This window comes from Phalacrocorax aristotelis, chromosome 8, assembly GCF_949628215.1.
Source record: "Phalacrocorax aristotelis chromosome 8, bGulAri2.1, whole genome shotgun sequence".
NCBI lineage: Eukaryota > Metazoa > Chordata > Aves > Suliformes > Phalacrocoracidae > Phalacrocorax > Phalacrocorax aristotelis.
Window position 1 is genome coordinate 15,671,761 of NC_134283.1, and position 26,237 is coordinate 15,697,997.

Genomic DNA, 26,237 nt, shown 5'->3' on the forward strand with positions numbered 1-26,237 from the left:
GAGTCTGTAAATGTTGACAGCGAATCCTACCAGATGTGATACTTTGGGGGCTGTGTTTCTTTCCTCAGTCTGATTTTCCAAAAACTATATTCTTTGCTGCATACTGTAATTGCCATGCAATATTGCATCACCATTCCTGTGTCTGTGGCAGACACAGGGAAGAGGGTGTGGTATGCAGTGCCTACCTTAATTCAATATGGCTAAACTAAAAGTACCACCTGTACTTTGGTACATACAGAGTCTTTCTGCAATAAGTATTCCAATTCAGATTCAAGACCTAGTTTATGCGCAATATTTTCCCTGCATAACTAGAGTGCTAGGGAACAGACCATCAAAATAACCAGACCTGGTCAAGTAGGACCTGGCCTATAAAAGACACTGATCATGACACAGAAAGCCACTCTGTAGGAGGAGTCAAGGCAGGACTACCTATGTTGACTATTTTTATAAAGATCTCCACATCTTGTGCATTGCTGAGGTCCGTACATATTTCCATCTTAAATAAGAATTTATTCTTGCGATCCTTAATTTGTTCGGTATTCCTGTTTGCAGTCCTGATGACAGTGGAGCCCTGTAAAGAATGGCAATCTGACCTGTGGAGGGCAAACACATAGGGGAGGGCTTGGAGAACTAAGATACTGATTCCAGAGTACAGACCTTGGTGCCTCAAGGTATGTCAGATATGAAATCTGCACTTAAGTACATCCAGCATCACAGAGCACAGAGGAGCAACACTGGAAGCCTAACTTCTAATTAATCAGAAATTATAAATTTTTCAGAACTTCTAGTACTAACATAAACAGAATCTCTAGTCGTTTTGAGGAATAGTTTTTACAAGTTTTGGTTTTTTTTTAAGAAAATCCATATATTTAATCTTCAGAGGCAAGAACATTTAGAAGAATGTCAGATGTCTTTATTTTATCACACACAACACAAAGAATAAAACATACACCATTTTAAATGTAAAGGATCAAATCCATATTTTTAAAATGGACACTTCTATATTTACAAAGCAAGATCTTCCCACTATGGATACCTAATCCGAAAGGAAAACTATGGAAATCTAAGATAGGACACAGCTTTTGTATTCTGTTAATATACTGCAGATAGAAAATAAAGAGCACTGGAATTATTTACCTTGTAACAAATACAAGACCTTAGTAAAAGAAGTGCAAAAACACAGTGGCATCTTCACATTTCTGATGGTTCCAAACTTTTCTGCACTTAATTTCTTTAAATTCCCATTTTCTACGTCTTGTGTTTCTAGCACCCATTCATTGAAGTACGTGTGCCTCCATTAAAACCAATAGTTTAAGTGATTTAAGTTTTCCCCGCTCATCAGTTCTGAATCAGCTGTTTCTGTAGTACTGCTGCACAAGGATTCAACTGCCTCCATTAAAAATCTGTTTTTGAAAATCATTATTACAGTGTTACTCAAATTCTCAACCTTAGCTACTGACAAGTCTAGCACGGTCACACTCCTGCACAGAGCAACAGCTCGACTGCTTTTCGTGAAGACATCAGGTTTAGAATGTGGCTTTATCTCACAAATAAGAGCACTCTTCCAGCAAGTATTACCAACCTGAGGCATAGCAAACAGAAACGGGCTGAACTGCTGGCTCCACAAAAAGAAGGGGGGGGGAGAGAAGGATTAGTGGTACTAGAGCAGTAGTCTGCAGCATGGGATGGGAGACCTGGGTTTGGTAGTTCCTCTGTCACAAGTTTCAGAGTCAACACAGGCAAGTACTTCCCTGCCTTTTACAGGTTTTAAAATACCGTAAGTAGCCACGAGTCTCACACATTAATGCAAAAGGGAATGAATTCACTTGATAAGTATACTAAATTAACTCTGTAGACCCTATTCAAACTTACTTCAGGTTAATAATAACTAAATATCATTATACACTAAAGGACACTATGTTAAATTATTTAACACCTCGGTTTTTACAGGCAGCAATAGTCAAACTTCAAGCACTGTTTACTTTCCAACTCCTGCTCACATACGGATAACTGCCCTCTATTCATTCCAATATTTTGTACATCAAAGATATTAATTAGGGAGACATTAGCAACACCCTTCTCACTAATTCTACTGTATCTAACCTGAAGGCCTCCTTCTGAGACATCAACTCCAAATTGACATTTTATGGAATGTAAAAAAAGTAACCTTTCTTTAGGGGGATCCTTGTATTACCAAAAATATTCCCTCTGCTTTCTTTGTGAAGATCCAACCACACAGCTTTTGAAGCAAGTGATTCAAATTCAGCAGAAAACAGAGCGCTCAGGCAAGAGAATTATCTGTTCTTTTGTTGCCATTAAATTCTGATCAAGTATCTCAAATGCTAAGTAAAATGCACTCACTATTTCACTTATTTGTATTGCTTGGGAAATGCTTCATGGCACACACAATTAAAATTCAGCCATAACCACTCTAACATCAGGCCTCAGTCTGCATCAGAAAATAAAACACAAGATATTATAAATGGTTTGGAAATGACCAGGAGTAGACGTGTTTTCCTGCTATTCACGCTCTCTTTATCAGCACTTTCTAAATTCACTACTTATCACTACGTCCTTCTCTGCAAAGTATTGTCCTCTCTTCTGTTCTGTAGTTAAATCAAAACTTGAGTCTGGTGTGCAGTGCTGAATCTCGAACATCAAATCCTAACAATGACTCACTATCTAGAGTGTAATTGTAAACTTCAGTACTTTTTAGCCTTTTTCTTTTACCAGAGTGTTACAAAAACATAAGCATTCAAAAATTTGGAAATAAAAAACTTAAAGTTTCACAAGCAACCCTAAGTCTACATCCTCATATGCATATTAAGGAACAGCCTTCATGAACTAATCTTTTTCCCCACACTCTTTAGTAGATGAGCACCTGTACATCCATGGAAGAATTATGATTGTACAAGGAACAACTATTCCTTAAATGGAACACCTGATTTTAAAATAAAGCTGTTTAGGGCAGCAGCTGGTTTTAATATGCTTAAAAGTACTCTCAAAATTACTGCTTTACAGGTGCTGTTTTAGAATAATGTCTGTCTCAACTTCATTATGGAATGCACACTTTTTATTTGTAAAATTTCCTTTCTAATGATTATACTTGACCTAGCACAAAGCCAGACTAGGATTTTATAGTACACCATCAACATCTGCCAGCCAAATTATTCCCCAGTCACACCTGTGCAACCAGTCTTCAAATTACATCCTTAACGTACTTGCTTAATCACACAGATATCAGCCATGGAGAGAAGAACCCTACACAAATAAACACTCAACTGCGTTGACACCTTCATCCACAAGAAAGGAAAAAAAAAATCCTGTGAATGAAAGTCATTTTGTTACTTTAATAATTTCAATATATGCATATGTATACATACGCGCGCGCGCGCGCACACATACACACCTATATATTTAAAAAACCCCAGTCATTCAGAAATCAAAAGATTAGTTAGGTAGAGCATTTTCACTGTACATCCACGTAAGAAGGAGGAAAGAAACAAGACTTAAGGCTCACATATAGGCAAAAGTTACACTGAATTTAAAAACTAGCTTTAGTTAAACATGAGAAGTTTATCTTGTATACCTGAAAGTGGGGTAATATATATATGCATTTGTGTGTTGACACATCGAAGGATGTTTCAAATGTGATTTCCAAAACATTAGGCAATTTAAGAAGATTTAAAAAATCTGATCGTAAGACTGGAACAAATTCTGAGTCCTGTGTCTGGTCAGAAAAAATGACAGGAGGTAGTGAGGTTTTAAAAAAAAAAAAATCACAGAGTCCATTTTCACAGATCATTTACTTTCAAAGAGAAAGTAGCAACATTACATGTTTTAGAGGTTCTTAAATTATTTTAATAGCAGTTGAGAACTGCTCAGTTACATTATTTCTTAAGAGGTTTCAGATACCATTACAAACAACTTAAGAAAAAGGTTCACCTGTAGCACAAAGAACAATCCACCAGATAACGGCTCCATGACTCCAGGCACACAGACACCGAGTGTGTCAGAATGCAACTCCACCATTTCTACAACAAACAAAAGCAAGCTGCCACTAAAATGAATGGCTGCACTGCCTTTTACCCATTAGTTTTCTTTCTCTTTAAGGTAACGTATTCAGCAAGATCAGACTTGCACAACTACATGAGTGCTTACACTGGCACAGCAGGAAGACACCAAAACCAAGTTGGCAATCGAGGGTGAAACCATTCTTTCTTAGCTGTAAGCCTGGCATTTACACTGATCCCGAGTGCGCCCACGATGACAGAGAATGCCATCTCTTGCAGCAGCGCCAGCTCTTACGTTACTACACAGCAAGCTACTCTGGGAAGTGAACCAGATAATAGTTACCCATTCCTCACAGGCAATTAGTTTTCAACTAAACTTGGGACTAAAACTGCCCGTTTCACGTTCACACTGGTGACAGCAAGACTGCAAGTTATCACTGGCAGCCTGAACAGAAACCATCTGTAGCTACTGCAGAACTGCACCCTGGATGTGCTACAGCTTGTGCAGTGCTACATCTTCTATTATTTCTTCTAACACTGATGCATTAACAGCAACTAACTGCATTACTTCAGAAATAATATTAACTGACTTTTAGAAAAATCACAGGAAAAACGAACTTTTAAAACCCACTTTGAGCTAGTACCTACATCACTTTTCAGCACAAAGCAACTTGGACCAAGATTTACAAAACAGAACTTAGAAACCTCACGTTTCAGTTGTCATCCCCTTGCAAAATACAAAATACACAGAACCTCCCCTAACAAGAATGCTGTAACACAGAGTATACAGAAACAACAAAGATAAGCCTTTTAATACACCTACATTTCTAAGCTAGACTCCAGCTCTAGCAATTTTTATGTAAAGGAATTCATTTTCAAGCTTTCCCTCCTCTAATTTAATACTAAATTGTTTTAAAATACTCCCACTCCAGTTAAAACCTTTTCAACCTTTTGACAATCTGTACATTAGCAAAATTTAACATATGATTTTCATTCATATATAGTTTTCCCTTGACATATTTCATCTGAACACATATTTTCAAATAACTCTTAAAAAGTGTGGCATTTTAAATGCTCCTCCTTGACAGCGTTCAAAAAAAAGCACTGAAAAGCCACTCTGGTCCTTCATTAAAGACTAAATGAATTTTTGCTCCGTTCAGTACCATATGCAAGAACTGTAGGAAAGAACTTTAAAATATTAAGTTAAAGACTTCACACCACACAAATCAAAGTTCAAAGAACTGCTGTTTCACTTTAAAGGAGCTGATGACTAATTCTTTAAGCAGCAGAAGTTATCTCTACACACTTCTTGTTTTTCTTCATATCTCAGCAAGGTCATCAATTGTTAAAAGAAAAGGTACAAAACTGTACAAAAAATGACACGGTCAACAACAACTGTAGATGATGTAAAAAGCAGCAAATTCAATTTCCCTGTAGGAATATATCCACAGTAATTTTTTTAAAAAAGCACTTCCAGATGCAAAAGGACAAATACATTTTTCACCATTCAAATATTTTGCTTCCCCACTGAACACACAGCGAAACTCAGCTTCCATATTCAGCTTCTACAAAAAGAAACAAGTCAAAATCAGAAGTGCACCATTTGGGTCACTGTAATTATCTAGCACTTTATCTGATTAAAGTACTGTGGTATTAGTAACCAAATCTCTTATTGTTCCTGTGACAACACAAAGCATCACCATTTTATACATTAACTCAAACAGGCATATATTTAAAAATAATTGCCCTGGGCATTACAGAAACATAGTAGGTAGTCTGGATTACAACTAGAAAATATATCCATATATGAAGTGCATCATAAAACTTAAGAGTATTAATGGGGCATTAATGCTGGGTTTTGTCTTCTTTCTTTATCTAGTATAGTTAACAGCTAAACATGGTATAGCTTGGTATAAAACAACCCCAAGTCAATGACTTGGGAAGATTTTTTGTTACATGCAATTAAGTGCTAATAGGAAAAACTCAGATAAACCTACAGTAATATCTCACACGTATCTCTCAATTTCTAGTCCATGATGTGATACTGTACACAGAAGACATACAGCAAAATTTCATTTTTGCCATGACATGGTACATTCAAGACACAAACAGCATGTACACTTTGAAAAAGAGCAAATTACTTACAAGTTTTCTTATTAATGAAACAAAACATTTCATTAAGGTAACATTATGTCTCTACCTGTTGTGTATTTCTGTCGGAGTCAAATGGGATATCACTCACTACTCTTTTTTTAATCACAACTACTTTTCACTTTTCTTAATGCTGATTTTCCTTCAAAAACCAAAGCAACAAAAAATTAAAAATCCAGTAAAAACAGTCCCCTGCATCTACGATGTTTGTGATATTTAAGAACATAAACTTCAGAGAGACACCCTAAGCGAGAGCTGAGATGAACCAGAGCTTGCCAGCATCCTTACTTCACTGCAGCAGCAGGTAGCACCCAACAGCACCAACCAGGCGTTCAGGTAACTACAGTCAGCTGCAGGAAACATGATTTCCCCTTCGGCTTTCTGCAGACTGGGTACACACATCACAACTGCAGGACCGAGTTCTTCATAAGGGTCCAGTATTTCAGATATCATTGATTTACCTTAACTGTTCTGGCTCAGCTTAACTCCTGAAAATGAGACAACCATTAAAGCAAAACATACACTGATAATCTATTTAGCAAAACTCGGTCCAACTTTTAATGCTGGAAGTTACAAGACTACAAACACTATTACAAGAAGAAAAATAAAGTGATTCTAAGTTACACATCTAAGAACGTTATGTTTCTCATAGGAGTTGCATGTATATTCTTCCAAAACGTTTTATGTGAAGACCAGAGTTCATAATACTGTCCTACTCAATTTGAGTTTTCAGACCAAGAAGAGTTGCTCTTACATGAACATGCTCATACTCCTGCCTCTTCCATATTAGAGGCAGGTACTTGACATCTAAATAGTATCTCTTTCTCAATTCACTGTAAGCAGACAGCAGCAACTATACTCACACCTGAGTATGGAAAGTACTTGTGTTATTTTAAATATTTACTTCCCTTAGTTCGCACCTACTGAGCTAGAACCACTGAATTTCTGAGCTAACTCCTCTAGTACAGTCTAATTAGACTATAGCATTACAACCTTACCAACAGGAATGATAGATTAATGGACAAGATACTTTGTTAAGACATGTACTTTCAGAACCAAAATGCTCACCATTTCGTCAGTTTCAGAATTCTTGGATCACAACAGACTCCTGAACTTATACCACTGATGGATGACTCTTACCCTTGTGCTTTCCTGTATTATTTTTCACTGCTGTGAAAAGTGCTAAAGCTATTTAAGAACGTCAGTTTCCATTGAATTTAACACAATTACCCTTCCTAGCACTCATTTTTTATGTCAATGTTAAGGCATAGAACAAATGATAAAAGTAGAACTAATCAAATTATTCTTTAAGTATGCTCCCCAAAGTTATTTTCTGCAACAGATGACTAGTCCAGAGATCCAGGTTTTATCCTAAAAGCCTCTGTACGAGTCCACCTGTATTCCAATACCTCAAATCTTCCTGAAGACCAGCTCGAATAACTCAGGGTTGAGAAAAGTCCCTTCCATTTTTCCTCCGGCTCTGGAACGCACCATGCTGGCCTCGGAATTTAGAAAGGAGATAAACAGACAACTGAAACTATGTCCCGCACGTGGAACAACCCATGTCCTTCGCGACCTAGTCCAATTAGCTAAAAGCCTCCTAACATCCAATCATCTGCCACGTTAAACAAATTCAGTCACTTTATCTATTTATTTAGCATATAAGTAAACTGCTTATTACAGAGGAAAGGTAGTAGTTGCCCAGACTGGTTGAAATAGAGACTGAAGAGAGAATACAGGAGAAATAGTGCATGTTTATAAGTGAAAGGTGAGCTTATAGTGCCACCAGCTCGCTGCTGGAAAAGAAACTTGGTTCTTCCGTAGAAATACTTTGCCTTTCACTACAGACGCTATTGTTTCCAGTCCTTTTAAAACGGTGAAGGGGAAAGAACAGAGGTCTCCAGCCGTTTGATTTCGCAGGGGAAGCCGCGGGACGAGCGAGAATCCCCCCTACCTTCACTCTCATCGGATTAGAGAAGAGAAGAGAAGCAGCAGCCTCCCCAAGAAATGTCATGGAACCCGTTTCCTCCGGCAACCGGTTTCCCGCGGCGGCTGGGCCCGCCGGGAGGCCAGCACAGCGCGAGGCCAGCAGAGCGGGGCGCCGCCGGGGCCCTCAGCGGCAGGCAGGCAGGCCGGCCAACCGCGGCCGCGGCCCCACTGACCTTCGCCGCGCCGGCGACCGGCGCCGGGCCCGCTCCACTCTCGCCAGCACAAAGCGCACGGCGCGGCGAAGCTGAGCCCACAAAGGGGTAACCCCGCGGCCGAGGCGGCGCAGGCCCTCCGCTGCAGCCGGGCCTGGCCGCCGCCTCAGCCCGTCGCACGCCCTCCGCTGCAGCCGGGCCTGGCCGCCGCCTCAGCCCGTCGCACGCCCTCCGCTGCAGCCGGGCCTGGCCGCCGCCTCAGCCCGTCGCACGCCCTCCGCTGCCGCCGGGCCTGGCCGCCGCCTCAGCCCGTCGCACGCCCTCCGCTGCCGCCGGGCCTGGCCGCCGCCTCAGCCCGTCGCACGCCCTCCGCTGCCGCCGGGCCTGGCCGCCGCCTCAGCCCGTCGCACAATAGCCCAGCAGAAGGGCTCGGAACCGCCTGCCGCCGCTCCCCTTCTCCCCTCGAAGGACCCGCCGCACCTCTCTCCCCCCCGGGCCCAGCTGCCTCAGCCCCCCTCGCGGGCGGCGGCGCAGGGCACGGCCACCAGCAGGAAACCGGAGGCCTGGGCTGCGCTTAGGCCGCGGCGGGGCCTTGTCCCGACTCTCATCCGCGGCCTCCGCGCCGGGGCTTCGGCGGGCGGCCGCCCCGCGCGGAGGCCGGGCGGGGAGCGAGTCCCGCTGAGGCGAGACGCGGTGCGGCGCCCTCCCCTCTCCGAGGCCGCTCGGCCTCCCAGCGCCGCACGCTCACCTGTGGGCGCTGGGCTGGGCGGGACCCCGCTGAGGCGGCCTGGCTCCCCCGATCGCGCGGGCTGTGGGGCGACTGGCTGCGCCGCTCTCGCCGAGACACTGGGTACCCGGCCCGCACCGACCGCGCGCTGCCTCGCTCGCTGCCTCCCTCCCTCTCACTGCCGGCCAAGGAGACACCGCCACGGGGGCGCGCCAGCTGCGGCGGAGCTCTCCTGCCTGCCAGGCGCGCTCCGGTAGCGGGCGGGCGGCAGCGCGCACGCGCACCCGGCAGCGGCGGGCGGGCCGGGCTGCCAAGCTCCCGGCGCGGCGAGGGGGAACAAAGGCCGCTCCGGTGCGCTCAGCTCTGCTCTGCGGGGACCTGCGCGCCGGCGGCCTTCAGGCCCTTCCGTGCCTTCGCCCGCTTCCCGGGTCCGGGGAGAGTCCGCTTCTTACCTGCACCGCCGCGGAGCCCCGCCGGGGTTAGCTGGCTGCCCCGCGGCCCCGGGAGCGAGCGAGCCCGGGGCGGCGCCGGGCCCTGGGGCAGGGAAGAGGCCCCAGACCCGGCCCTCGCCCTCCTGCGCCCGGTGGGTCGTGGCGGCGGCAGCCCTTTTCCGGTCGGCGGGAGCACACCTGCGCCGAAAGCGTTTTTTGGTACACGAGCATTTGCGGGGTCAAGGCCCCACAGGCCCAGCTGGACTCTGTCACAAGGGGTATTAATGCTATTTTTCAAAATGGCAGAGCCCTCGAAAGTGGCCTTACTTCTAGACGCTGGTACCGTCCAGCACCGGAGCATTCTGGTGATTTTAAGAGACTGCTACGACCAAACCCCTCCTTCGGTCTCTTCCCCTTCAAAGGCTTTGCATAATTCAGGTTAGGCCCCTGTCCAGCAATGCCCTAAATACATAGTAACTCTCAGCACATAAACTGGATGAAATTAACTTAATTACTAACGTGCTTTTTGTATGCTTTGTTGAATTGGGACCCTGTTCACCTACTGAAGCTATTCAGAGGTTTGCCAGAGGAGAGCCAATGTTTAATTCATTTTAAGTAAATTATTTTAATATATGTATTTGTGATCTTATTTCAATTTTTAAATGACTGAACCACTTTCTTGGCTAGTTTAATTGGTTATCCAGATGGTTCCCAATATCATCTTCATTCCTTCTGATGACCGGAAAGCACTTCTTTTTGCATAACATTCTTAATGTTGACTCTGACAAGTCTGCTCTTATTCAGAGATTTTGGGATTAGTTTTAAGGCAGCTTCTCAAAAACACATCACTGTAGTGATGCAGTACAATATGTACCAAATGCACTATTTAAGAATCCTCCCAAGTATAGATAATACCAATTATTTATTGTCAAAGGATGACAGCTCTAGGAGTATAACTTCTTTGCAGATAATATTTCCCTGCGCACCTTGTAGCTACGCAGTGGTTATTGAGCCTCGGCCTTTGAGTATTCATGAGGAGCAATACACGTGGCAATGATTGCCAACCCATAGTTGGGCTGACTTACTGAATACTTAAGGAAAGATGTTATGATTAAGTATTATTTTTGTCCTGGCTAGGAAGGACACAATCCTGAAGCAATGTTATCAGTATTAGAGGGTTTTCCCACCTTTCATTTTAGTATGGAGTCAGGCCAATCATTTGATATATTTTTAAACATATGGAAGTCTACTCAGTAGTGGAAACTTAAAAAAGGAAGTCTGCTATAGACAACAAGGAAAAAAGCTCCTCTAATAGTAGTAGCTAGTATTTGTAGATATGAGAACCAGAAGGCTTATCAGTTCCAGTAGTCTGTGTGGTTTCTTACAAAGTATCTCTGTGGTTAAGGCTTTGATCCTGCAAATACTAACTTTCTGCTAAAAAAAGACAAGTTGACGGAGTCTTGCAGTCCTGCATCAGATCAGCGCATTGCTAGTCAGTCAGTATTACTAAGTACTTGCCTTTCACTGAACAAAAACTAGTCCCTTGAACAGTGAAAGTAATTAAGCCTACTTTCTAATGGATTTTTCTCCTATCTCTCTCCTCACCACAGGAACCTCCCACTTTACTCCCATGTTCCTGCTAACCTCACCTCTGAAATGCCTCCAGCTTGCCTTAACCCTTTGTAGCAGCCCAGCATGCTCACGTCTGTAACTGACAGCTGCCCCAGAGGGAGCACCCAACATAGCTGCTTCCCAGCTCTGTGCATGCACTCACTGCTCCATCACCCAGCTCACATCTTCAGGCTCTCCAGCTGGCAGACCAAAGAGTTCACATTTCCCTCCTTCCCTCCATAGGACTGCTTATCTCAGTTTTCCTCCACTATCCATCATTACCCTTCTCAAGAAAGTTACTGGAACTTCAGTGTCTCTGAGAGTCACGCCTCACTCAAACCAGGGTGAAATTAGCCCACAGGTTCAAAAGTTGTTAGAAAGGCCTGACTGGAATTAACCCCATAGCAAGATCGCACAAACTTCATTACTGTAGGAAATGAGGGTTAAAAGGTCTCAAAGGCACATTAAACGGCCATCTAATCCATTTTCCTGCTCCAAGGTAGAATCAGCTATGCCTTCATTATTCCTGACAGATGTTTGTCTAAACAGCTCATAAAAATCCTCCTGCAGTAAAAATTTTTAAACCATCCTCTGAAACCTATTCTAGTGTTTGTCCCTAGCATTACATTGTTTCTCCCTATGATACATAACCTAAATCTCCCATTATCATTTTAGCCCATTCTTGAAACACTTCAGTGAACACAGAAACACTTTTATTCCCTTCTCTGTTTTTGAAGACTCTAATCTTCAGTAAATTCTATCAGTTCCTTTCCATCTAGAGGTCACCACTGCAAGGCCTCTGATCATTATTGTCTTTTCTCTCTGCAACTGCTCCTTTTATTCTGACTATGGTTGTGGGAACTGGACATAGCACTCCAACTTAGGCCCTCTTAAATGCTGAGTATTAAAGGCTGACTCTATGGGGATGCCACTAAATTAGCAGTATCAGTCAACATAATAATTGCAAACCAAAGTTAGTCTTTTTAACATCAAGTTTTACTAATTATTAATTTATTGACATTACATTTGTATGCAATGTTTAGCAGGAAAAGAACCTACTGTCACTATGGAAGTGTATAGAAGCCCTGTGGTTGATAAAGTTATATATGTATGTAGGCCTGTAGTTTAATGGGATTACTGCGTTTCCCTACTAGACAATAATGTTTGTAAGTCTTCAGTTTCATATTAAGATGTAATAAAATACTTTTTTCTCCTCTAAACTTTAGATAGTATTCTCGTTCTTAAAAGTAGCTATTTCATATTCATTTAATAAAAGGGATAAACGTGTTCACACTATGTGAGTTGCTGTTACATTTTACAAAGTTCATATACATTATTACAGTATACATGAGATTTTAAATGAAAAGTCATTAGTGTGTTTTATGTTTCTGTAAAACGCATTCTCTGTTTCAAGAATGAAGAGAGTATTAGCAACACATGGCAGGATTCTTTTGAGATGTAGGAATATGATTACCAGTGGATAAACTGGATACTCGGATTTTGTGGCTGGATCTGGTTCCTTGGGCAGAAAGACTGCCTCTGCTAATTCACAGTAGCACTTGATCCTGGTAGCTAAGTGCCTACATCCTAAGCAAAGCACCAAAACATAAATTCATTTCTAAGCTTGTCTGTAACAACACTGAAGCTAGCAAAAATACACATATTTAAGTGAATTTTCTACTTACAGCATTTTAAAGTCTCTAAAAGTAATGAAGAATTCATTTTTACCCAGTTTTGAATATGCTATTCGAACTACTTTTTTTGTATTGAAATGAGAACATTAAGCCCTTAAGAAAAATGAGTACATAGTGTCCAACAAAATCCATGACACTTGTGTAAACAAAGTACCTGAAAGTAACATAGTACAGGAATCAGTACAAATCAGTGATTACACAAATTACAAAAGGACATCTGAGATAATCGTTCCTCAAAGTACCAAAACCAGCACAAATACAGTACGAAATACAAGAAAAAGGCTATTCTTCATATGCAATACAATACATTATATTTACAAAAATACAAATAAAATTATATTTAGCCTTATTTTTTTTCTAGACAGTTAATATCTTCCCCATATATATTAGCACTTTGGATGCATTATTAATTATTTTTGCCATCCACAATTTCCCAGTGTCACAGAAAGGAAGAAGACAAACTTTTAAAGTTTGTCTCAAACATCCAGGAGGGCTCTTAAAGACAATAATATTAAGATGGAAGATCAGTTGCTGATCTCTACTGATCTCTTCATCCTGCAGTAGGATGAGTTTGTATTTTTTTAATTTCTATTTTCTACTGCCTAGGCTGCTAAACACCTCTATTCCTACACGGTTTCTTTACGGACTTTCTGACAGCAAGAAAGTGAAAGAATAGCACAACTACTTAAAGCCGTTCATTTAAAAATAATCTTACTTTTTCAAGTAAACATCGATAGCCATTTTGCATGTTTGGAACACACATTTTGTATAGTAACAAAATTCTGAGCTAACAAGAACTCCACAAGAAAGCAATTTTGGTATACACTGAAGAACTTCTTGTATAAACTGTTGAACTAAACATAGCTTGTAAGAAAGTAATGAGATGCTCTGAAATATGTGTGATATCCCATGCTTAACCTGCAAAGCTTCATACATGTACAGGGCTGATGACTCTAGTAATTGTATTGATAAATACTTTACATAAAAAAGGCTTGGGGATTTTTTCCTGCAGTGCTGCCTCCCACATCTGCAGCATTGTAGTGATTCCCCCAAATTTAGTTTCCACTAAAAAAAGTGATCAAACAAAACTTTCAGAAGTAAAAGCTCAAGTTTCAGAAGGTAAATAAATAGAATTCAAGGCTTAATATTTAAAATAATAAATATTTCATTTTGAAGCTAATGTTACATTAGACTGGTTGGATTTGACGGTCCTGATGTACCAGTTGTCTTCACTGGATATACTCACAGAAACTATATGTTATAGTCTGTTATTAATTACAGTGCAGCTATGTACTGAGTCTTCAAACACTTAAAAGACAGACAGCCTTGAAAAAATATCAAGCTGATATTCTGTATTTAATAATTATCATAATTGACTAATTTAACTGATCTAGTTATTTCGTAAAGAAACAGTTCCCTTTTTTTTTTTTTTGTTAGAACTGCATGCATTTGATTTATTTACCGCTTATGTCCTTTTTCAGGATTTAAAAGAAGCTGAAATGAAGTAAGAGGCAGAAGACAGGTTTTATAGAAAGATTAGGATGACAGAATAATTTTCAGTTTAGAAGTGGACACAGTGTTGGGGAGATTAAAAAAAAGAAGCTTTTTTAAAGTGAAAAAGATGCTAAATTATTTTTAAGAAATTATTCTGGGAAAAAGGTGCCTTGTTACTCTTTAAATCATATAAACATATTAAGGTATATTACAGAAGCATTTTCAGAACTGGAGATTTTAGGCAATACCAAAGCTACTAACTCTTCAGAAGCACTATATAAGTTAATATAAGACTTGCCTTGTTCCTCAGCTTCATCTCTCCTGATGACAGCCAGCATCTTGACATTTTGTAGATATCCTAGTATACAGGAATCATAGGATTAGGTTGCACATATTTTTTTCTTTCTGTAGCAATTAGTTATAGAAGACATTTTAATAATCTATCAACAAATTGTAGGCTATTTAGCAAATCTGATAGGTCATGGAGCTCCACAGAAATATTTATGATAGGCATATTCCAAGACAATTATTACCTTGCAGTTTAGGAGGGAAGCAAGTGGCTGTCTGCCAATGCGGGTGAAGTAATTAATCTAGATTCTATTTTAGAACAACAAGCTCTGATTTTGAAGGCAGTAGCGGTACCCTATCAGCAATAGAAAGAGCCCGCACAAGCACTGTCCTCCTGGGGATCAGTATGAATCCAAAGAGAGGCGTAAGACCATCAAGTTATTTTGCAAGAATCCGTAACTAGTCATTAGACAAAATACAAATCCAGTCAGCCCTGACCTGTTTTAGATTCCAACTAACTAAATTTAAAAGCTTTTAAAACAAATTAAAATCTCCTGAATCATCCAGTTCTTACTATGCAAATATGCGGTCTTGATTTAACTCCTGCTGAGTCAAAAATTAAATGTGTAATTATAGAACATTTTAAATGGTATAACATTGGAGAAATCCTGTGGACACGTAGCACATGATACTATACAGTAATAAATTCAAAACTACTTGACAATTCGGTAAGTCAATCACAAGATTAAAAACTGATTTTAAAATAGTGTGAAATATACATAATAACTTTTCCAGTTTTGAAATTTGCATGTCTGTAAGGTTGAACAAGATAAGAAGGCATTTTTCAGGGTGGAAGAAGTTATTCTTACACTGTGCCCTGAAGAACAACATAACTGGACAGTGACAGGTAATTAGAAACATTATCAAGTAATAAGCCATCCATTAAACAGGGTTTTTCTTCTTTTTCCTTTTTTTACAAGTCAGAAACTATTACTAGATCTGAATTAGTCTGACTGATAATCTGTGTAGACAAATAATCAGGTGCCAGCCAAAGCCTAAACATTTTAATAAAAGTTCTGAACGAAACTCAACACATCTTTAGATTAATACAGAAACCTACAGCAGTGTACACAAACACCTGTAGCTGGCACAAATAAGTTAGCTTTCCAAGAGATATACAAACATAGTCCCATACCAAGTATATTGTGGGTAGATCCTATCTAAATTTGTACAGTTTGTTTCATTATATTTTTACTCATGGTTCAGGAAAATAGCTAACATTTTGAGCTTTCCCAAAATGTTTCAATCAGGAGGAGACCCGTATAGGATTTAGGAATGTCTTTGGCATAAGCCTATTTATTTATGGAATAGTTGCCTTGAACATATTGGAGGGAAAAGGAAAGTGGCAACACTTTCTTTGCTCACAAGTTCTGTTTTTACTTTTGTGAAGTACCTCTGACAGAGGCTCATGGCTGCTTTTCAAGTTTTCTGGTGGGAAAACACATGCTAATCCCCATTTCTGTACTTGCAACCAATCTCCTGAGGCACATAATCAACACCTTACTCAGATCCTACCACATCTACCAGTTTCTACTGTTCTAGCTCATCCTGTAAACATGAATGTTTCATTGTTCCCCTGTTCAGACTTTAGTTATTAACTGTATGCAGGCCCATGACTGAGCACAGTCACAAATGTTTGCCAGAAAAAGAGCGTTTTGAGAACATCTCACACTTTTTTTCCTCTATCCATACAAACAGGGACAAAAAGTCTCCTGTTTTCATTTTCCGCATGAAACAGTAAGAATGAGAGCACTACCATGGAAAAGCTTGGGCAAAAAGCAAGGTTTGCATTCAGGTTTAAATGAAGGGCGATTGAGGACTCTTGATTTTTCCTCTTGTTAGTAATTTTCAGCAGCGTTCTTGTGGTCACCAAGACATAAATGCAGGAAGATCATACAGTACAGTAAGGGTCCACTTTATTCACATTCCTATTTTTGTTTAAAATGCATTTAAAAATCATTATCATTGTCAACAAAGACTTGTCACTGGAAAAACATCAGCATATCATGTACTGGCTAAATATAACACACTAGATGTTCTGTAAGCAGTACAAAGTATGAATATTTATTATCAGGTATCCTTTGTCGTGCAACATTCTTGTTAATTTTACTGGGAGTTAGTCTGAGCAGACACCACAGACTGTAATGAGGATTATAAAATCAGAGGGGACACCTCACTGAAGAAACTGTTAGCCACAAAGAAATCTGATTACGTGCATTATCCCTGACACTTCTGATTTACCAGAGAAGAGGGAAAATTGCAAAAGACAACATTCTGTTTTTCACACCTGAGTACAGAGAAAGCTTGAGGCATTATAATGTTCTTTGATATGAATGCCTATTTCATACTGCACGCATCTTTTTTCCTTGCTAATGTAATATCATTTACCACTGTAGCACCTCTTGTTTCCAGCCCTCCCCCTAGATAGCTGGTGCTTCACAAGAAAGCTTCTGAGTCACAGGCTTCCTTTTATTCAGCGAGGTAATTATATCAGTGTTATCCCTGGTCTCAAGGGAAAAAACAAAATTAACACACAGTCTGGTTTGCAACAGGATCATTCAAAGAATGTAATATGACAAGAATAGCTTGGCCACCCCAATTAGCATGGTGACACTTACCATCAATAATGGCACCATAATTTTCTCTACTAAAGATGCTGAATTTTTAATTTGTTGTTGTTTGTTGGTTTGTTTTGAGGGGTTGGGGTCATTTGGGTTTGTGGTTTTGTTTTGTTTTTTAATTTCTTTCAGTTGTGTGGAGAGGACAGCTCCCTGGCTAAGGTGAAAGACTCTCTTTTTTTAAAACATTATTAGAATTGATTCATTAAATATTAAGTACATACACCAAAGTAAGCCCAAAATTAAATGTAAAATCTCTTCGGTAGTTATAAATAAATCCATATTTGTTTTGATTATTTTGTGCATTTGCTTAAAATTAAAAGCTCTTGGGAAGATCACACGTTTGCAGAGCCGCCTGAGAGAAAATTTATAGCTTGTCAGCTGCATAAAGATATCATCTTCCAAAGTATTTTTGGGTGACATGGTAACAACATTCAATAAGACATTAAACAGAAATCCTTTGCGAGCTGTGCCTGTGTTCACTGTGATACTGCTAAAAAGTTTATTTCTCTCTAAATGAAAGAAAGCAAGCACATCATTTGAACATCTGCACAATGAAACACATGTCCTTTTTAATAATTATAGAGCAAATCCTGCCCTGGCTGGCCCAGCAGGAATAAGGAGAAGCATTGCATAGCGCATCCATTACCACAGGGATCCTGCAGGCTAGGACTGGATTCCAACAGGCACACCCCAGGGAGGCACTTCATGACATGATAAAATACTATAACCCTGTCTGCCTGCATGGCTTTATACAGTATTGGGGAAACCTACAATATCACCATCATCTTATTTTAAATAATATGCAATTGAAGGTATATCATATCAAGCAGAGGCCTGCCACAGTCTCAACCTTGCTATTTCTTATTATTGTAACACACGTTTCCTTAAAAAATTTATGAAAAGAGTGGTAATGGAAAAAATCCCTAGTTTGTTCAGAAGAGCATAAGCTCTAGAACATGGGAGTTTCTTGTTGCAGAACTATTCTTGATGTTGGGCATCCTACACGTTTAGAAAGTTTGGATGGGTGGTAGGGAAAGCTACTGCCATAGCAATAAAATCAATCATCTCTGTATGTATCCTAAACTACACTATTCGGGGACCAATTTCAAATAAATTGGCTCCAACAGTTTCAACAAACACGTCTGTCCCTTTAGTCATCACATTACAGACAATACTTTTCACAATCAATAAATTTCATCCATGAACTTCCAATAAACGGTCCTTAGAAGTGTATTCCAATGGGAAGCCCTGGAATGTGACCTATCCTGGTAACTAACCCAAGCAGAATCTTCCCCAGCTGCACATCAAAGCAGTTGGTAAAACTGCTTTTAGCAAGGAATTAGTTGGATTTTTTGAATGAACTCTAATTTACCCTATCAAAATTCTCCTCATTGTTGACTGTAGAGTTCCTATAGTGCTGCATCCAAAGTTCTGGGGTTTTTGTTGTGGAGTTTTTTTGAAGCAGACACAAATTGCAGCATATTGCTGGAAAACAGGAAAGAACTTCCTGATTCCAGCTACTAAATCTGCCACCTCTCCTCATTTCCAATTTCATGTTAACAACTTAGCTTCCTTTTACAATGACTGCTTTTTCTTGAAGTTTTATTCCACTTCAGGTTCAAATTTTTGAACTGTGCATTGTGTTTTTCAGGGTTGCATATCTTCCTTTTTTTCCCCTCAGCTAGGAAGTCCACTAAGAAACTACTTTAAGCCATGGCCACTTTAACTTTTTCCTCCTTTTTTAAATGGTGTTTACCATACGCTCCCAATTTTATTGTCACCTTCCTGATTGCTGTCTAACAAGTAGACCTTAAAAGCAAAAGGGTAGCTGGAGTTTCTATTGAGAAGAAAGTACCCCCGGGAATGAAAACCAACCCATGGCTGCTGCATCTACTGAATTCTAATGGAAATTAATTTAATCTAATTAAGGGATAGACACTGGGGCTTATTAGTGCCAGAGGACTTCTGAAGTGTGTACATGCTTGTCCTAAATCCTCACAAACTATTTTCTATCTTAGTAGCTTTCTGGTATTGTAACTTTGTTATAACATGGTGCTTAATGAAACCATAACAAAATCCTTTTACTATGCAAAACTTTTTTCAACATGATTTTATACAGCACAAACTGACAACCAACACAAATAAGAACTGGGGGGGGTGTGGGGTGTGTGGAGACACCTGTTTATGTCAGTACTGCTAAATGCATAGTCTCAGCAGCCTAAGCTTGCATATGTCAAACCTGTAACCATATTTAAAATGCTATCCCCAAAACCTGCTTACCCCAAAGAGGGTGATGAAAAGACCATATCCTAGAAAGCAGATAAGTGCCTACAGATTATCAACACAAATTAAGCAGAGAGATTATAAATTGCAATCTCTTGTGTTGATGGAGGAAAAAAGCACGCAAAAAGTTAATCTTGCCCCTAAAAATCTTGGTCCGATTGGGGCCCTTTTCTAAGCCATTCCCAGTTTATCATGTTTTTACCTTGAGTTTTGAACTGCAGTTGCAATGACACTGAGATTTAAATATTGTGATCTGTCTTAAGAATATTAGAACACTATACACCTAACTAATTTCAGCCTGTAGGCTAAGAAATGCTGGTTTCTCTGCCTTTCAGATCAGTTGCTGTATACATTTCTTTTTTATTTATGCACCAGCAGAGACTAGCTTAGACCAAGTGCTATAACTACGTACTATTAGCTGTACAGACAAGTTACAAGGCTAATAGAAAAATATAATTTACTTTTTTGGAGACTTGACAGATGTTATTCCTACATTAAAAGGATTATATTATCTGCAACATAAACTACGAGTAATGTTAATACTGTTAGTAATCTACCAAGATCCATCTAGACAAGCATAACCTGGGAATAACTTTCCTAATGTCTCCTTTTGTACATATTTAATACAAACAGTACCAATCTTCCACATTCTAGGATACTCTGAATTCAGATAATTAACAAGAAAAGCAAAACAGGACCTGAAATCCTCCGTCTCTATCCCCAAGAGCAGATTCTGCGTGTCTTGGGGGAAGACGGACTAGTTGCTGTACTTCCCCAGTTGCAATTCTTCCTTGTCTTCATGTGTGCATAAAAAGACTGATATGTTGGATTCACTTCCTTGCAGTACCTATAAGAGGACTAAGAGAAATCTAACTCTTCATGACTGTAATTCATAGAGTAACCGTCCTGGAACAGTCTGGACATTAAAATGCTGATGGACAACTTCTCATCCATTTGATGTCACATCTGAGACAACAGACAGGGAAAGGCAAAGTAGTCACCTATGAGCAAGCCCCCTGGCTAAGGCATATATATGCAGCTCACACAGAGTGGCTCAGTTTCTGTGATGGAAGACTGAATTTAATTTAGTTCTTTCTTCTACACAAACTGCAACTGACCACCTCTTCAAATTACAAGACAGTAAAGTGTTTAGGTAAAAACATGTCAATTGGATTTTCAGAGATGTTTGTATAATCATAGATCCCTTTACATAGCCTTAATAGTATTAAGTCCAGTTTTGCACCAGGCATAGGTAATGCTTCTTTTATTAAATGCACCCATGCCTATAAATTGCAATCATAAGCCAGGGCTTCAGTATTGCCAGTTGTTCAATGAACATAAAGTTAGGACACTTCTTGCCCCACAGAGGCTTTTGTATAAAATAGGAGAGAGGAAAGAGAATACAGACAAAACAAAGTGGCAAGACAATAAAATCTAGCAATATAGGAAGTAGTTACAATATGTTGACATCCTGATATTTGTCCTCTGCTTTGTAGTCATGACCAAAAAAATGGGGGTGGGCAAAATTTTACTGCGATTTGAATGAAAACAATAGAGTTTTGCAGGTGTGAAAACCCTCTTCTGAAGCATGAGGAGTGGCATAGAAAAATGTGAATATTTTAATTGAGGTAATTAACTAAAAAAGCACAGATTCTACTGTGTTGACATTATTGGAGGAATGATTTAACTGTTTAGCACCATTCAGAGACAACAGACAGTAACGGAGAGGCTGTGAATGGATCTAAGAAGGAGGATGGTTTGTTTGCTTGATGCAATATACAAACCAGAAGAATATAACTCCAGAAAGGGATCATATTCTCAAAGTCGCTGTCAAGGGAAAAAAAAATTTTAGAAAGATAGGCATCAGCAGAGAAAAATACCAGAATATGTTCATTTACTATGAAGCACAGATACAGAATCTTAGAAACAGAGCTTTCCACACCCCCCACCCACCCACCCACACCCCGCTGCCCCAGCTGACATACTGTATTTATTGAGTAGTAGTGAATTATGATACTGGGAATAAATCCTCACAATGTGGTTTTGGAAAGCATTTCACATTTGCCAGCTACATGCTTAAACAGAAGAATCCTCTGGCTTACACACACATTCAGTTATACATACTACATTTTTATTTTTCATGAGATGCCCACATCAGCCATACACCATTACTTACAAAGAAGCCTTACTGATTTTTCTCCACTGTTTTTTAGTAAGACAAAGCTTCTGTTTCCTCTGGGTCCTACCATTTCCTCTTTGTTACTTTATATCCCGAAGCACAGAAGAGCATCTGCTGCCTTTCATTGTATTCCTCTGCTGGGTGTAAGGAGTAATTTTCATGCTTAGTGTGTGTAAGACTTTCCTTAAGAGAGATCCATTTTAGCCAGAAGACCTCTGTCTGGTTTGGGAAAAGATTGGGTTATTTCTTCTGTTATCTCTCTGTCCTCATGAAGAAACTGTGTTAGGCCTTCCCCATTTGCTGAAAGTGTAGCCTGAGTTTCATCTTCTCAAGAAGCAGATCTGTGTATGCTTATGCTTCTGTATAAACAGTTACATACATGAACTTACACAGGATTGATTCCAGCTTATAAAAGGCATTAGAATTCCTGTGATATTAGAGTTGTGTGAATGGCAGTAAACATTCGTACCCCATTTGTGCTGTGGGAGCACAGCCATTCACTGTCTACGCAGCAGACACACAGAAAGAACTGGGGGCCAAGCATGAATAGCTCAGCTATAGCCAAATGGATCTCCCAGGCTAACTCATACATTGCATTTAAAAATTATTATTTCTGTCCCTGTGATGTTGGTGCAGTGGTGAGAGAAAGGAAATAATTCTTCTGTACATATCTGCTAACATTCTGAGCTACAATTCAAGAAAAATCTCCTACACGTTTTACTAGCTGGTAGAGAAGGGCTGAAAGTGTTAAGCTGTTCTACGATTTTCATCAGTCGTTTTGGGCATTAACCCAGTTTGATCACCATCAACACACATGCAATTTGTCAGGCATCAGATCTTCAGAGAGCTCCCCTGGTACTTGTTCATAGCCCTCAGGAAAAGTCCTATTTTATATTCCTTTACTGAAACATGGGCAAGAGAAATGTTTTAAACCTTTTCCATTTTCAGGAGAATTTCTAACATAGCCTGTGTTAGAATCTCTGGGGCCTTAGTGATTTGAGCCTAACAGGCAGACTAATTGCTCAAGTCTTTGAATCTCTCAACTGGAAAGAGATTGCTACCTGTAATATAATTTATTGACTGTGGACATACCCTTAATTCTCTAGAGGAATTAAGTAAAGGTATAAGAAGGGGAATAATATATCTTAAAGCCATACATTTAAGTGGCTATGAATTAACTCCCTTAGTTACTGCATAATCCATCATATTTTGCTTCTTATCCTCTACATATCACTGAAAAGCCTAACTAGATAAAAGGAAAACAAGGAGAACTTATGAAGAAATAGAAAGGATCACTGACACATATTACTGGATACGCACAGCATGAAATTAAAGTCATTATCAACATCCAGGTTTTCACTTTACCCTACTAACCCTTATATGGGGATTTTGCAAGCAAGTTCCAATGTGGAGAACAGCGTATGAGAGTCTACACAGTGAGAAGGGACTTTCTAAGAGCAAGACATTGTACAGGGTAGACCATATATACTCCCTCTATATCCTAAGGCCTCTGTTCAAGGTGATGCAAATCTGCATTAGGTTAATCATTTGAGAAATAGAGAACAGTGGTAGCATCCACACCTTTTGCCTAGAGCATAATTCAAATAGGAAAGTAATACTCTCTTTAAAAATACAATTGAAAAAACTTACGAGGGATTACATAATAACATTTTGGACTGACTACGGTCTCCTTTCCAGTGACCACAATCTAATTTCATCCACAGTAAGGTCTGAAATAATTTAATTAATAGAAAGATAAAATATATTGCACATCTGTAAATTAATCACGAGGGATGAAGGGAACGTTTTCTTATAGCTCACACAGGAAGATGAGATCATGATAAATGTAACCACTTCCCACTCTACTGAATAGTGTTCTCCAGTTTAACAGATCCAGAGTTTTCTGGCTACATTGCGCTTACAGCCAATGGAATACAAACAAATGGAATAGCCCACAATACACATTAGCAACTTCTTGGGTAACAACTCAGTCATGTTTCAAGGAGCGTGTTTATCACACTAATAAATTCCTCCCACACATGATGGCCATAACGTAAATCTTCAAATGTAAGTCACATTTTGAACATACAAGAGCATATCCCCTTAAGCTTTCAAAGGAATGTGGAGGCAGTATCCATCAAGACAAAGACTTTGTGACTTACATTACTTGCTATCATCTTATTTTAACTCTCTGTATTGATTTGTTATAATCATCATCCTTCTCTCTTTCTGTGTCATCAGTCAAGTTACAAGGAGCATGCTCACACCCTATAATTAACGTATCACTCTATAGTACAAATTTATGAGAGTGCCTATGTATCACAATTTATAGTGCAAGCAGGTGCCTACAATTGAACTTTATCTGCCCATCTGTCATCAAAATCTCTGAACTGTATCTCATAATTCTCGTTTTTCATCAAAATACAACTTGTATTTCTTCTGTATTTTTCCAACATTCTTTTTACAAGGGGGAAGGGTTGTCAAGGGTTCAAAACGTAAGCCAGGATAGATTCAAGCATGCCATGCAAGAACACCTAATCTCTCAGCATCATACAAAGTAGAAATATTCAGCTGTGTTATGATACAAATAACCTTTCCCATTATTTCCCACAGAAAGTATCAGTGTTTGTTTAAACTAAATATAATAATATCAAATGCACATTTCTTCAATATATATATGTCAGACTGAAGAATATTTAAAGGATTATTTATTGTTTTTATTAAGACAAAGGGTATTTCCCTTTTTAATGTGTATTTTGTGTACTTTGACATGATCTGGAAAAGTAACCAGAATAAAAGAACTAAATAGATTTATTTACACAGTGATATGCTGCCAACAAGTGTTGTATATGAAGGCCAAAAGTCAAGTTCCAAACTTCTGAGTCAAATCCACAATAGAAAACAACATCACCACTTCACATGTTCTGGAAACAGTGTCTGTTTTTTGCTACCCATTTGTCAGCACTTCATCAAGCTTCTGCCACACCATAATGAACTGTTAGCTACCACAGATAATTCACTATTATTCATCTAAGATCTTGCACTATTCGGCTAGATATTTTTGAAGCCATATCAAAGGTTACGTCATCAGTGAAGATTTAGTCCGGGCAAGCCTCGGTCCAAGAAAAGCTGAACTGTTATACCATATAGTAATTTTGCAAGTTATATTAGCTATAATTCCACAATTACTACAGCTGTGTTTATATTAGGTATTTTGTTGGTATGAGAAGAAAACATAATTACTAACAAACATTGACTCTGCAAGCAGTGAAACCAGTCAAGCCCAGCCTCCTGTCTAGAATCTGGGCACTTGTGGCATCCAATCACTTACTGTCACAAATACAGTAAGGAAAAAAAGAAAAAAAACAAAACCTACCTTCATCACTTTGGTAGAAATTGGACAGTGGTGTGAAAGCTGACAACTTGAAAATCAGCTGAAAAAGAGCAAAATCTCATAAAACTCATTTAACTAGAAGGCCAAGCAGAGTAAATGTCAGGTCTTAATCTAGATTATTACACCCTCAAGATATTGTAGTGTGAATCAGGATTGAAGAAGAGCAATGATTTTAGAAATCTGCATATTGAATTAGTGTTAAATGCTTTCTAGCAAGTATGAAAACATTCTAATTTAAGAGTTAGTGATGAGATAGAATATGTTAACATACAATGCTTCTTAAGAAAATATACTCAATATATTCTCCTCATATCACCAACTGCAGAAAGCTGTATTATGTGATACACACATGATAAAAATAACTATGAAAACACCTACTATCTTGAACACACTATGCTTCTGGAGTCCACTGCAGGTAAAGCCTAGAGTTTACTTAGATTTATTATTCAGAGATTCTAGGAGCTCCTAAAAGGACCTTCAGATGCTGTCAGAACACCTTTAATTTATCTTGAAATTCATAAGTTCTTCATTTGCTGCTAAATGTTTTCCACCATTCTTCCCCTGCTGGCATTACACTCCATTTGCAGAACCTGAACTTAGCATACTGCAGCCATTAAACTTATCTTCATCCATGCAAGGGGCCAGAAGAACAAAATACACAGGCTATTTTAATTTCTTTATAGTCAGCTTGTGAAAAAGGTCAGTATGCAGAATATGGGTGGGTCAAAGCCCACTGGCACAGACAGCAATGTAACATAGGTGCACTAGGGTAGAAGTTTGCACAGGAAGTTGCAATTCCAGCTTATGTATCAGAGAAAGGTCACCCAGCAGAAGCCTCTGACACTGATTTGGTTGATCCTAAGAAATAAACTGATTAAAAGTTGGTGGAACCATATCTATTTTCTTCCTCCACTTTGCTTTCAAGAACAACATAATGTAGTAACAGAGACAACTGGGATCATGCTTATGTGAGCATGGCCACTTACCCCAAGCTGCATCCTACTTTAAGATAAATTCTAGCCCAAGTCATAGCAAAAGCTCTGTCCATCCCACTTACCGTTTTGTCTGAATAGATCCTACTCTACACATTCTGCCTTCAGAACCTTAACATTTTTATTTCAGCCACATGCTTTCTCCTCGGCGTATGTTC

General features: G+C 39.5%; 1 protein-coding gene across 8 annotated transcripts in view; it reads right to left on the reverse strand.

The window, feature by feature from the left end:
* Positions 1-26,237, reverse strand: part of LOC142061039 (E3 ubiquitin-protein ligase SIAH1) — an 80,247-nt gene that overhangs the window by 10,537 nt on the left and 43,473 nt on the right. For 2 of the 8 annotated variants that reach the window (XM_075101551.1, XM_075101549.1), the window contains one exon: positions 14,561-14,620. In XM_075101551.1, coding sequence (XP_074957652.1) covers positions 14,561-14,600 — 40 coding nt within the window. In that variant the 5' untranslated portion in view covers positions 14,601-14,620. Of the gene's footprint in view, positions 1-2,361; positions 2,450-3,945; positions 7,524-7,573; positions 8,080-8,118; positions 8,144-9,053; positions 9,189-9,484; positions 9,671-14,560; positions 14,621-25,069; positions 25,128-26,237 lie in introns of those variants that run through there. The other 6 variants (XM_075101550.1, XM_075101554.1, XM_075101553.1 and 3 more) reach the window with 6 other exon arrangements.